This window comes from Psittacula echo (assembly GCF_963264785.1).
Source record: "Psittacula echo genome assembly, chromosome: 6".
Lineage (NCBI taxonomy): Eukaryota > Metazoa > Chordata > Aves > Psittaciformes > Psittacidae > Psittacula > Psittacula echo.
This window is the reverse complement of record NC_137743.1, coordinates 10149037-10163516: the sequence shown is the minus strand read 5'-3', so window position 1 is coordinate 10163516 and position 14480 is coordinate 10149037. Positions and strand designations below refer to the sequence as shown.

Sequence of the window (14480 nt, the reverse complement as noted above, 5' to 3'; positions counted from 1 at the left end):
CAGCTTGGGAAAATATAATAGCCAGGGCACTGTAACGCTGGCAATCTCGAAGCTCCTCTTGCATCACTTTTGCAGTGGGGTCTGTGGTTTACAGAAATACTAAATACTAAAGGAAGAGGGGCAGGGGGGTAAGGGAGAGACCAGAGCTAATGGTAAAGGTCTGCTGAATGTCACCTCGGTGTTGCAATGACAAGAAAATACACTTTTCTTACAGCTCTCCCCCTAAGAAATTTGTTTTGAGGGATTTGACAATCTTGCAGATAAAGTGACTGCTCGCTACACTTAACTGATCATGCTCCCTCACGGCCGGCCAGCGTTTGCTCGCTGCACTTAGTAATACCTGTGCAACCTGGGTTGTAGTAGCATTGTCATTGATTTCCAAGGTAACTGCTTTTTAGCTCTTCTGAGCAGACATAACCTGCGTGGGGGGGGGGAAAGTCTTTTTTCCTCCCTGGAAGGATGATGGTAAAGTGCTATATCAGAAAAGACAGGAGGCTTCTCTAAATTTTGATAACTGCAGCCGACAATTTAGAAATAAGACACTTCTCACAGCCAACATGACAGTGGATTTTGAGCATTCAGAAAACACCAGGCCAAAAAACTGGAGACATCTTGATCTTTTAAGACAGCTTTTCCAGTACTTTAAGTGAAGGAGGTTGGGGGGGGGGGGCGAGCGGGGAAAGAAAAAGAGAGAGAAAAGCTGTGAGGAAAATAATACAAAGCCAGCAGAATTGGCATCTAGACAGTAAAGTAAAAGTTTTTGAGGTTAAGAGAAGGAAAGACAAAGCTGTTATGTACCCGAGGGATGCAATTTTAGTGGGAATGGAAGATTTGAGTGGTAAAGGAGGAGCGCTTGCCTCTGGGTTCTCTCTCTTCCAGCAGTTCGGCTGCTGGCATCTCAATTTGAATTGCTGGGTGAGTAGCACTTTCTGCATGCGCGCTTTCCATCTTGACCATTGAACTTCTGATGTGACTTCTCTCCCTCTCCCTCTCTCTCCCTCTCCTTTTCTTTCCTCCTGTGTGGAATCAAAAAAGAAGGGGGGGGGGGTGGTGTGAGAAATCAAGTAAGCATCTCCAGCTGTGACCTTTGTTAGCGGCGGTGTTGTTATTTATTTATTTCATGGTAAGCGTCTTTTTCAGCAAGGGGAAGCGAGACTTTTCGATGGCACTTTAATTGTGCAGCGGTGACGGGGAGCGCGCGGCACAGCCGGTTTGTCGCGACACAATGGTGCAGCGGGGCAGAGTTGTCGCACTCCTCCTCTTTGCCCTTCCTCCGCCTGGTGTTGGGGTTTGGTTTATGGAAAGAGAGGGGGGGAGAACCAGGTTTTTTTCTTTCCAATGCATCCAGGGTGGGATCGGGGTGTGTTTGGGGATGGGGGGTGTGTTTCGTTGCCTAGTGTACAGCAGGTTCCAGGGGCTGGTTTCTGGATGCTGAACAATGGTTACCAGCCAGGGAGAAGTATGCGTGCGTGTGTTAGCTGTGTGTTACATCCGCAGTCATACATTCACACAGTGACCATGACATCACTAGCTTTGCTTTCCTTTTTTTCCTTTGGGGCGGAGGGGGCCACTTCAAAGCTTTCTTCAGTTCAGTACGCTATTTCCTTAACTCTGAAACCATGAAGGTAAAAATGTTTGTTGATATCTTTTTTTATATAAGGAGAAAAAGTTGGTTTGTAGCAGGGCACATACGTGACAGTAAAGGGGGTTTGGAGATGGAATTGGTTTAACTCATACACAAAACGAGATCTTTTTCTTTTTTTTATGATTAAAAATAGTATGTGGTAGTTTTTAATTGGGTGCTTTAGATCCTGTGTTTGGTTGACACTCGGTTAAATTCTCTCAGTCCTTCATAAAGCTCAGCCGTAATGCGGAAGGTGAAAATTTTAGGGACACTCCATAAAAATGATTTTACCCAGTGATAAAGGAGTTTGGAAAACAATCCTGAATGTCGATAAATAGGAGATAATGTGTTTTGACACAGTGGTTCTGTGTTCGTTATCAGAAGTCCATGAGACTTTGTTTTCTCTCATTAATATATATTACAGAAAGTAAACCTACCCCTCAGCCCATTCCGTAGACTGCCTGTGATTATACACAGAAAATAGACGTGATGCTTTCCAAAATGGTTAAATACGTATCTTCACCAGAGGTTTTGTGGCCGTCTTGAGTTTTTCTGCTCTTTTCTTTTCCAACTCTGCCAAGCTTGCTGACAGTCAAACCAGGAGGAGGATTTCTATCACTTCAGTGCTCTCTGGTGCCTTTGCCTGCGTAGCTTAGTTGATTTATTTACCTTTTCTTGTGTAAAAGCAAGGGATAAAATTCTGTACAATGGATCTACAATGAATTAATCTAAAGGGCCAGTTATTTCAATGTTTGTTCTTTCATTGCATGTTGTTGCATATACAGGTTTTACATGGCTGGGGATGAGATCTTGTAAGCAGTTTACCTTTAGAGGAATTCTTTTATGGGGACTTGGGGCAAAAGGCCTGGCAGCACTGTATAAATGTGCCTCTTTCTTCCAGAATATTTGCAAGGTGTTTCAGTACCGATGTGTGTTTAACATCACATTTTTAGGGAAACTTTGTTGAATTTAGTCAAGAAATAATTGGCTGTGAATTTCCTGAATTTCACCACTCAGTTGTTTTGTGATGGCGTGTAATGATTTTAGCAGATGAAAAACTGAAAACGTGTTCTTAAAGCTTTGTTATTTGTTAAAGCTATTTAATATACATTTGCTACGTATGTTGCGTATCGGTATTGAGCACAGCCCGCTATCATTTGTGAATACTGCTGTACTGAAAACTTGGCAGCCTGTCTGTAGGCATGTATATGCATGTTAGGTTTTTAATAACGCTGTTGTTACTGAAATTGCCAAATCCAAGTGGGTATAGGCATGCATCTTAATTTTATTTCTGCATTTCTTGCAGTTTTTTAGCAGCTTCATGTTCAAGTTTTTATTGTAGAAAGAAGTCACAAATATCCTAAGAAATTCAGTGGAGCTGTTTCTCCCACAGCATGTGTCTGTCTGGTGCTGAAATAAGAGATTTATATGCAAGAATTAAAGCTGTTTAGAATGTGGTGGTTTAGAGAGTGCTAGGCAAGAAGTAAAGTTGCATGACTAGGTATTCATACAAAACACTTAACAAACAAAGTCTATCAGGGCAATTGAAAGCGCCCTATTGCTTATATTCACTTCTCTGTGCTTCCCACCTTTTCTGAATTTTTATGCTTGCATTATTGCTTTGTATCTCTCCCCTCTTCACCTCCTTTATGGTCAGGAATGTTTCTTGAAGACCTGCTTAGGTTTCACCAGTCTCTTTGCTTAGTGGCTGGGTACCCAGCACATCTTGTGCTGATACTGCTAAAGAAAACGGTGGGTTTCAGTTTTAGTCTAATGTATGCCAAGTCTTTCTGCTTTTTGCTTTGTTAGACATGAACGAAGGCTTGCCTGCTCTGCGAGAGATAGTATCTGTCTAGTAATTAACTAACGTATGCAAAGAAAGCACCAAGTGTTCGTAAGGTTGGGGAAGAAGCGCCTCTCCTTTTGTAATGGAAGAAGTAGATGTGGGCACATTGATGCTTGAAACTTGGAGGGTCTGAGCTCTACCCTGTCCTCCTGGTATGGGGAAATCCACTTGTTGATTAAATCATCTCTGATTTTGAGATACAGAAATTGCATTGTACTTTATTGTCTGGGCATGTGGAGGCCACGCGTTCTGGGCTATAGGCTGGAGTAGCTGTCCAGATTTGTATGCCAAGGTCAGGCAGAGCAGATGCAGCAGAGAGCTTTCTCTTTATCAATAAAACATTAGGAGAATGGGTAAGGTAAAATCTAACTGGCCTAAATGTAATTCCAGGTGTTGCTGAAGGATCTCAAAATACAGAGCTGTGTAGCAGGTGCTTTTCTGGGTCTGCCCTGACATTAGAGTCACACCGCATGGTCCAAGAGAGCAGCACTTCACTTGTATTTAAACCCCCAAGTTTATTATTTTTACTTAAAAGAGCCCAACACCCCCAATAGCCCAGCAATAAGAGCTTTGAAAGCAAAGTGTGAGCACTGCTTAATAATAATGTTTTACTGCTAGTGGTTTTAATTCTCCTGCATGAGAACTAACAGGCAGTAATTAGATAGCTAAAACCCCGGGTCTTTCCCTTTTACACCGGAGAATTTGGCATATGCTGATTGTCACCAGATCATTTCACATAATTGCCTTTTGGTGAAATTAAGTGGAAATTTCCTGAACATCTTAAATCCTCGCTTTCCCACCCCCTTCCCTCAGTACCTTTGCTCCCTGACAGGAAGGATGCCGAAAATGTCAAGCACAGTGGCTTAGTGCTCCAGTAGGCAGAGGGCACTTCATCATAGTTAAAGGCGGGGGGGGGGGGGGGGGGGGGGAAGAAAGAAAACGATTCTTTTCTTGAATGAATTGCTGGGCACTTAAAGCCAGGAAGCTGGTTTTGTTGTTTTGTCTGAGAGACTGTTAATACAGCCCGGAGTTCTTTTGGAAAGCCAGAAGTTCTTGCAGGAGCAGGTAGGTACTTGCTGCCCTGGGAAGTGGTCAGGGAGGGAGGGGGAAGAAGCAGAAGGAAGCAACAGTGTCCTGTTCCCCCCTTCTATTATTTATTAAGGGGAGGGCAGTGGGGACTTGGGGTTTTTTGTCAAGCTCTGTCTAGGGGGGTATTGTCCCAGCGCATGGTTGTCAGTGCTCCTGTCATCATTTGTGTGAAGGAAGAAAATGAGCCTTTTTTTTAGCAGGGTGAGTTGTGATTATCAATGGAGGCCTTGTCTCCCGTTACAATGGGCAGTTAGCTTAGGGCAGGACCTTAGGCAGAAATCAGCTACATTAAACTGTGAAAGGGCTCAGGCCACTGTATCAGCTATAATGGAGCAAGGGGAAGTAGTTTTCAGGAGGGAATGCTTAGTCAGGTGTGAAAGCATCCTTAAGAAAATAAACTGTGACTCCACTTAGCTGAACAGAGCTGGGTAAAATGCAGTCTGGTTTATTTTTCAGGAATGCATCATCACTGACATTGAATTTTTATGCTTGGGAAGGGGATGAGGACTGAGTTACATATAGCTGGTGGGTTTGGTTGGCTTGTTAACCCAAATGGCTTGCAGTTTCCTTTATTGAAGTTTGGGGTGCCACCAGGAGTGGATGCTGATGTGGGTGCATCCCTCTGGGGCAAGAGTGGTGCTTACTGATGGGTGCTCAACTTTGGGTAGTAGTGACTCTGGGTGGAAATGGAAGAATATTCTAGTATTTGCAGCAATATTTTGCGATTTGCCTTTTCTTGCAACTTAGTTTTCTGATGGGAGGGGTAGGAGATGTCATTCCTAGGCTGGACCAAGAAGAGATCAACCTTTAGTAAAAAAGAAACTTTCCTCTTGTGAGCATCTTTGGAGCTGCAGAGCAGCTCAGGAACATCTGTTAGCATTTCACTGGCCACAGTCAGCGTAACTGCAATAGCACCATCTGGAAAATACAGGGCGACAAGTTATAAACCTGTTTTTTAATGTGAACTGGTATTGAATGGTACCCTTTGCTAAGCCCAGGGAGCAACTCTAGGAGGGTCTGCTAATTCAACACCACTGTCGACCTTCTGCATCCACCCTGGAGGAGGGGAAAAGGCTGACAAACTCTGTGCCGCTTTTGTTTTATTGTATTAGGCTCATAAAGGCACTTTCAGGGCCCATCTTTCTTCAGCAGAAAGGGAAAGCAAAGGGGAAACAGGGAAGAGGAGGACATGGCAAAAGAAGACAGGCGGAGCTCTAGCTCCATTTGTTTTCAGTGGCTGTTGATTAATAGGTTTTAAGGTGAATGGCCAGCTCTCATTCCTCCTCTGTTACTAGTAGTGGAGGAAGGGGAGGGGACTCAGGGTTCCAGAGTGCAGGTGCCTGATCAGTCCCTCCCATGCTGCATTCCCAATCCCATGCCATATTCCTGGTTTTGGGGGTGGTCCGGGGGTGCCTGTCCGGCAGCAGCACATCCCTGCCTCACAAACAGGACTTAAGGACACTTAAAAAAGGTCACCCAGGTTGGGGAAGGGGGTACCACCGTGGCTGTACCCACAGGGTTACTGTGGCAGGAGCATCCCCTGTCCTGCCTTTGGCTGCTAGGCCAGAGATCCATTGGAGCAGAATCTCCTGCCGCCGGAGGCTGAAGGCTTTGGCCGCTGCGATGCTGCAATAGCATGATGGTTTGTTTTCAGCCTGGGTGGCTTTATTGCAGACCTTCTTTTGCTAAACACATTACCCCAGCGAAGACAAATCCTCTGGCCTCTCTGTCATGTTTTTCTCTGACTTTGATACCTTATTTTTATTGCCTAAGCCAAACAAGCTACAAATTTACAAACAGAAATTGCAGTAACAGCTCTTCCTATTTAAAGGTTGGTTTCTCTTTGTGTGCTCACAGTACAGTGTTTCATCTCGTGGAAGTCTTACGTTGCTTTCAGAGACTTAGGAACTATTGGTTTATACAGTATGTATTAACTTCTTCAGTAAATTGGGAGTATTCATCAGTGGGGTGTATTAAATTGGGCTGTACACGCACAGAAGTATCTTTCATCCTGTTAATGAAATGTCCTTACCACACAACAAAGACTAATACACAGCAATTCATACACGTAGTCCCCTGCAGTTTAAATCTGAAGATCAGGTAGGTCTTTTTGTTCCCTAAAGGCACTTATCAGAACTTCGGCTAACTGGATCTCAGTATCTCTCTCAAAAATATATCTGTCCAGAATTTGTTGTGGGTTTGGTGGTATTTGGGGTTTTTTTTCTTCTTCATTCCAGAGCTCCATTATTGTTTAAAGTCATCTGTGTTTAAGCACTCCCAGAAGCATTTCAAATTCATATAGAGAGATTTAGTAGTTCAGTCCCTATGGGGACAATTTCCTCTGGTTTGCTTCAGGCAGCGGTTATCAAGAAAAGCGAACTTCTGTTGTTTTCTTGCAATTCTTTACCGTGCCCTCTAACCCAGCATAGGAGACCCCAGCTTTCAGTGGAGAGGAATGATTTATCAGCAAATGACTTGGTACTTTGTAGATGCTGGGATTTCTGTCCAGAAATCTCCACTTGTTCCCATCCTATTACCACATGCGCTGATGCTAATCTGTGCGTTCCGTTGCAGCTCCCCTTTCCGTGCCTGACATAGCCATAAATGGAGCTCTTCAAGTTGCCAGAGAAATTCCTGCATCTCACAATGGCTTTCAGCTTAAAACTACCCTTGATAAAGTACTCACAAAATGTATATTGGGAAAGGGTCTTGTGCAGGGGGAAGGCTAAGGTCATCTAATAGGTGTTTCCTATTGATGGCTTCTGTGGTTTACCTTTCATTGCCAGTGGATGGGGTTAGGACCACACTTGTTACTCAGGCAGAGCTCCTATTGGCTTCAAAGGAAGATGCATGTGCAGGATTAATCCTGCTCTTTCCCAGCTATTCCTTTCTTTTCCTCTTTTCTAGTGAAGCTTAGTTAACTTCAGGAATGCTGTTTTTAAAGACCAGCTTATTTAGCATATTAGGCATGATTAGCTTGGCTTGCAAATTGTATGTGCTATTATAAGCAGCGTTACAGTCCCTCTTCCCAGTGTGTGATAAACAGTGCAAAACAGAATACAAACCTAGACCTGGGTAGTGATTTGCAGGGGCAGTGGACCATACTCCTCTGTCCCAGAGGGCATATATTTGAGCATTTCTCCTTTTCCTCTGGTACTCTCTCCCCACACCTCTGCTGCAGCATCATCACAGTGGCCAAAAAAGTATCCTACCCTCACATCCAGTACCTTTATATGAATTGTCTGAGTGCAGGGCAGTCACCCAGATAAAAATGACTTACCTGGGGAAAAGTTTGCAGGCTTAAGGCTCAAACTCTTGATTGCTGGTGGGTTTTTTTTTCCCCACTTGCTTTTTATTTTTCTCTGAAAAGTGTTCAGTAAAATCCAGAATAATTTTGCACCATTTTGTGAAGATATTGCGGGGGGTCTTGGTATTTCAAAGCAGTGGGTGGTAATTTCTCAGAGTTTACATGTAGCCCCCTATGGTATATCTGGCTTTAGTGATGCAGGCATGTAAGTCAAGCTTTCTTCTCATGTTGTTTCTTGTTTGTCAGCTTAAATGTGACCCTTTAATGTTATTCTGCCACTCACTTATTTAACTAACCAGTTCCAGTTTCTATGAAAATAAGCCCTCTGTGGAAGACAGCCCTTGGTGTCTGTCAGGATCTGGCTGAGGAGTTTTTGCAATGATGGGAAGGTAGACCTGGGAGAGCACAGGGCTATAGCAGGTACCAGCCACACTGTGGGTTACCTAACAGCAAGAGTTCACACAATTCTAGACCAGCAAAAATCCCTCTTATTGGGAATGATTGTTTTTTTTGTGAACCAGGTCAACTGGCCATTTGACTTATAAAGTCATGTGTTGTTGAGTAGCTGCCTGCTAGTTTGCATGGGGTGTAATACAGTTTGTTACGTGAAGCCCTTGCCAAACCTTTCAGTTACTTTCGAACTGCTTTGGTTGGTTCACTTGGAAAAGCAGAGATTTTGGGTTAGAGCATCTTCTTTGTCTTTTTGAGTTAAGGAGCTTAAATCCCCATAGCTCCTCTGATGTGAAACTGTTACGGATCTGTGCGGCCAAAGCTTGTCCTTGGTTGAACAGCTGTCAAAAGACCTGACATACAACCTGAGCAACACAACATGCTGTAATTCATAGGGCTGGCTTTCACAACTGCGCTGTGTCCTGCATGGTGGCCACTTGACGTGGGACTCTCCTGTGCTGTGTATGTGGTGTTAGAGGGAAATCATTCCATGTAAGGGGCTGTAAAAAGGGATGAGCATGGTAAAAGTTGAGGGAAGCATAAACACTGCTCTTTAGCTTGCTGCTTTTGGATGCTCACTGTTTTTCTGCAGGTTATCAAAGGGGTGAGTCAAATAGCTATGTACAGCTGGGGCTGGGGGAGCCTTCTGGCGTGGAGGAGGCTGCAAGAGCTGAAGGTGAAGCTTCTCTTGACCAAAGCACAATGGAGGGACTTCCTGTTTATTCAGGGAAGTCTGATGTTTCTTTTCCTCCTAGCTCTCAGTCCATCTCCCCTCTTCCTTCCTCCCCAGGCTTAGAAGCTCCTTCCTGGAGAATAACTGAATTACTTTTGAAATGCTTTTAAGGGAAGCTCAGAGCGTTCAGACTGAGATCAGATCATAACTTGTGTAAAGGAGCATGGCAAGGGTGCATGTTTGGGGGTGCTGGGGAGTGAGCAGTGGGATCAGAGCTGTCCTTGGGCAGAAGGGTGAGCAGGAGGGTGCTGGCAGACCCTGAGCGGCAGCGGCGCTATTGGGGGCCACCGTCGTATCACTGCTTCATTTTAATGTGATTCCTTTTACTTGATGTTAATGCAAGTTGTTCCTTACTTAAAGTAATAAAAGGAAATGAAGACACATTCTAAAATGAAACCTGACTCTAATCCATTCATCATCTAATACCAGCCTCTTTATCTTTGCTGGTACCTAATCTGGTTAAATGTCCCTGTTGTAGGATTTTAGTGAAAATCCTCTATGGGGAATAGGGTTTTTTGCAATTGGATTACTCACAGTAAATGGTCCAGCAGTTCGCTTGTTTCAGCTTAATTTTTTCTTTGTGATCTTGTAAGGGTAAGTTACAGTTCAGCCTGCCTTTTCCTTTCATTCATTCACTCCCTTCTTTTTTTTATTGCTGTTCAGAGAAAGAATTCCTCTCCCCCACAAGCTAGGAATGTGACAGAGAAAACCTCATGATATCTGTGTGGTTATTCCCCCCACCAGAGTGTTAATTTCAATGGCTTTATCTGTGGTTTTGGCATTATTTATGTAGCTGAATGTTTTAGTAGCCTAATTCATCAGTATCCAGCTTCCATTTATTAGCGTTGTCTGATGAATTGATAATTAATCAGCTCTTCTAAAATATATATATATATAAAAAATGCAGGTGATCGTTTGTCAGCCAAGTGCTTGCTGATGAAGGGAATAGGCCCTCACTACAAACGCTTTTTATCTGGAGTATTTGCAATGAGCAGTAAAATGCAGAACTGAAAGTGAGGACAGGAAGGGGAAGGGGAAAGACCTGCAGGTCAGTGAGCGTTTGGGTCTTGTGCTAATTAAATGGGGGGCTCTGTCAGCCCCTCACTGAGGAGTCTGCCTGCGTCTTGGAGGTGAAGCACAAGACTGCAAAATTAAAAGGAGGAATTTGGAAGAATTGCTGTTGCTCCATACGGGAGCACGATGGGTCAAAAACATTAAAGAAACTCAAGAGTTAGGGAAAAGTGTGTGAGGAGGTTTTAAGCAAGAGGGTGGGAAGACTGCAGGGGTGATGCCGAGAAGGCATCTGGAAAAGTTGTGTTGAAATCCTGGATACTCAGATTTGTGCATGTCCTGCCTTGTGCTGCAGTGGGGAGTACCCAGCGCTCCTCTAATGCCATTGACCTTTCTCTCTTGACAGTCTAACAAAGTGCCAGTTGTGCAGCACCCACACCATGTACACCCTCTTACGCCGCTTATCACGTACAGCAATGAGCACTTCACACCGGGAAACCCTCCTCCACACTTACCAGCCGACGTAGATCCCAAAACAGGTAGGTGGGAAATAGTTTAGGGACTTTTTGGGAGTGCGCAGGTGGATCTTTCCATTTTTCATGTTAGAAGGAAGGAGTGTGGGGGGAAGGATTTCGCATGCTGGAGCACCAAAGGGCGCATGTAAAATGTCAAGCACATGCAAGAACCCAGACAAAATAGTTTCTTTTTAAGCCAATTAGGTTTCAGAAGGAAACCTACTGGGTGAATGTTCATAAAGCTTCTGCAGGGTGACAGCAGAGTTGCATGTGTGGGGTCATTTGTGGATGTGTTTCTTTGCAAGCATGATACCCCACTTGGTAGTTCAATCTACTGGGTGCTTGGTTTGCATGCATGACCCAGAGTATTAAACATGTACGTTCTGTGATCTGCACTTACAAAATTGCAGCTAGAATTTTAAAGGTGGTGGATCATGACCGGTTTCAACATGAATCTCTTTTGCTTCTCCAAATCCCATTGTTTCTGTGTCAGGAGTTCAGCCATTTGTCTCCTATAATGTTGAATTTTCATCCACTCGAACTACTTAGCTCCAGCTCTACACTTGCAACTCTTTTTCCCCAGTGTAAGTCTACCTAAGTCTCAGTTCAGCCTGAAGGGCAGTCTTCTTGAATACAGAGCACCATGTAAAACCCTGACTAGATTTACTGGTGTTACAGAGTAGAATTTACATGTTATTCTAACTTTCTAAGAGTCCCTGTTTAACCTGAGGGTCCAGAGAAGTCAGTGTCAATATTTCTTCGGGCTGCGTTGAGTTCCTAGTGACAGTGGCTTTGTTTTTGTTAATCCAAATCCCAACTAGTTAATAGGAAAGTACATCAGAAACTGAATTCTTGACAAAGAATTCAGTCTGTGTCAGCCCCAGTGTGTGCAGATAATTTATCTAAACTCCGGCCCTTGAATGAGGCAGTGCATTAACTGGTTTTCACTCCCTATGCTTCAACTGGGGCCCCCTTCTAATTGTGCTAAATGCTAACTTCACATGGCTTTAAAAGGAATCCATCTCGCTATCCCTGGGTATTGCAAGTGAATGGCATAGTCAACTTCTCATTTAAATAATGGTAGTACAGGGAATAGCTTTTAAATGGTTATCGTAAAACATATGATTAACGTCTGTAGACTGTTTACTTTTCTTCTGTGAACAGTCTTTCAAGTGTGCAAATAGCTCGCCGGATGGTTAAAGCCCAGTTAATCTGTTTGGGTTTTGTAATGGCGAAAAAGCAATGTCTGCATGAAAATGTCACACAAGGAGATTTAATTTAGAGATTAAAAGCTTCCCAAGTGACTGAAAAAAATAGTTTTTAGCCATGAATACAGTACCCTTCCTTCTAATGCTCTCTGTTTTAATTTTGCTTCTGCTGGGTAATTGTGCTCTGGCTTGTTAATTGAAAGGCCCAGTCTTGTAACCCTTACTCCTCTGAGCAATTCCTACTTGCTCTTAAGGCTTGTGTCTGGAGCTGGTTTCTGCTCTCGGTAAGAATTTCAGTGAGAATGGCTGGGCTGTCCGTCCTCCCCTGCACACGTTCAGCATCTGGCCCATGTTTTATCAAGTATTTCCAGGGGCTGTCACCTCCACTCCTAGGTTTTGGCAAAGGTTGCCTAGGTCTGCTCAAAAGCAAACATCATTTGCCATTATAATGCCTTTGTAACTCGTTTTGGCAGTTACTTTGGAATAAAGCCATGCTATTGAGTGCTAAGTCAACGTATGGGGAGGGCTTGCTCTCTATTGGTGACTTTGAGTCTAAAGTAATCATGAAGTTCATACAGGAACCGTCTTTCTGGTGAGCGTTTAAGACAGTATCTAGCACAGTGTCACACCAAAACCATAGCTGAAACTCCTAAATTCTCATCCCAAATAACAAAATAATTATCTCTAATTGGAGAGGTGACTGAGGAAGTGAGTAAGATAAATTTTTCTGGTTGAATGTCCTTGAACAAGATACCAAGAGGCTCACTTTATGAAATAAGACTGTGAAACAGCCTTTGGAAACCCGAAGTGAAGCCATAAGTATTATAATAAGAATGAATAGATAGCAATTTAGAAACATATTTGCCTTTTCCTTATTTTATTTATTTCCGTGTCTCAGTACTAACACTGCTTGATGTTTCTTTTCCATAGGAATTCCAAGGCCTCCACATCCTCCAGATATATCTCCTTATTATCCGTTATCACCGGGCACTGTAGGACAAATCCCCCATCCGCTAGGATGGTTAGTACCACAGTAAGGAGTTCCATTTTTTTCATTCCCTTTTTCTTTTTTGATGTGTAAAACTTATGTTAAAAATCGCTGATGTGCGTGTGTGTGTGCATTGAGATAAATCTGTTTGCCAACTGCCACTTCACTGAGTGGTTATGAATTTACCCGCCTCATGAAGATTAATTATAACGTATGCCAGGTCATGTGGTCTTAAGCAAACAGGACCAGTTGGACACAGGTTTGCATGTCATCTCTGCCAGCTCATGGCTCATGAAGCATGCAGTTTCAAACCCTCCTGCAGAAACATCCATGTCTTGTTAATGCCCTTACACTGCACCATGTGGGATTTTCTCAGGTTTAGCTTTCAGGGTGTTTCTCGTGGATTCATTTCTATCAGGGCCATTCGCACTATAAATGTTCAAGTTTCATTTGCCTTCCCCCCTGAAGCCCCTCTAGTTTTTCTTGTGAAACAGTAGAGCTTTACATCGGCCAGTGAGCAGCATTCCTAGTGGAGACGTGGCTGGGCAGTTGGCATCTGAGGAATGGAATTTTCTTGCAAACAAGAAAGAGGAATACGTTTACTTTAAAACTGGCTAAGAAAAAAGCTGTGGAAAGTTAGTTTGGGGTTTTGTTTTCTTTTCAGCTCCTTGTATCCCACTTGCAGAGCCTTCTTGGGTATGAGGTTCCCTCCAGTAATTGAGTCCTTATTTTCTTTATTTCCTTAACTTGCCATCTCTACAATGGGTTTCTAATGCACTTAGGCACTGCCTAGGCCTTTTGTACAATATATTTGATTTAAATACTTCTAAAACACATTTGTATTGCATTATAAATCAAGACTCTTACGTTATTTTTCTCACATAACAGGCCTCATCAGTTTTGGGGATATCGTATTTCTTCAGAAATGAATTGCCCCAAGCTAGAAATAGTTTGTTCCTGCTTGAGGTTGTTTGGCCAGCTGTGCTAAAATTCCTGTTTCTCCTCCATAAGGAAGTGGAGTTCACACCGTGTAGGAGTGCAGGGCAGAGCAGGGGCTCCCCACACACCCTCACATCTTGGGCAAGGAGAAGGATTGGCATCAAAGGCTTTGGGGGCCTTTCTTCAAGCACAGATGTGTGGATACAGGAGAGCTGGAGCTCGGACCTTGGCCACAGCAGGCCACTTCTGGCTGCCCTTCCTCACATAGGGTAGTCTTGCAACTAGCTTGGGTAGAGGCTCTCCCACCCTGAGGGGGAAGTCCATCAGCTCTCTGCAGAAGGCTGTTTCTCCAGAAGAGCACAGCATGAGCAGAAGAAAAAGACCCATAGTACTGCCCCCTGAAATCTTAAAATCCTCCTCATTTGTGGTGATTTACTATTTACATAGGACACCCTGAACACTTGTAGAATGTATGCCAGCTCCTTTTCTTCTTCTTTCTTGCTTGCAGGGCCTAGCTGCAGTACAGTCATATCATGTTCCTCTGGTGAAACTGCTTAGCTCAGGTTTGCACTGCAGGCTCAGCGTTTTAAAACAAACGTACCCGGCTAGTGCCAAAAGTCAGTGATATTAAAGACATGGGAGCGCAGGGAAGAAATTCCTTGTTGACCTGTGTCTCATTGCTCACCTCTGTCTCAGAGCCTTACATGTTTAAGTGTGAAGACACAGGTTTGTCCTCCTCGAACCTCATGTCAGGGCTGGCAGACCACATG

At 43.7% G+C, this 14480-nt stretch overlaps 1 protein-coding gene across 5 annotated transcripts in view; it reads left to right on the top strand.

Annotated features, from left to right (window-relative positions):
* TCF7L2 (transcription factor 7 like 2) overlaps positions 1 to 14480 on the top strand; it is a gene marked incomplete at its 5' end in the record, with an annotated part of 176219 nt that overhangs the window by 140223 nt on the left and 21516 nt on the right. For 3 of the 5 annotated variants that reach the window (XM_080622068.1, XM_080622067.1, XM_080622065.1), the window contains 2 exons: positions 10467 to 10599; positions 12714 to 12816. In XM_080622068.1, coding sequence (XP_080478194.1) covers positions 10467 to 10599; positions 12714 to 12816 — 236 coding nt within the window. Of the gene's footprint in view, positions 1 to 792; positions 916 to 10466; positions 10600 to 12713; positions 12817 to 14480 lie in introns of those variants that run through there. The other 2 variants (XM_080622069.1, XM_080622066.1) reach the window with 2 other exon arrangements.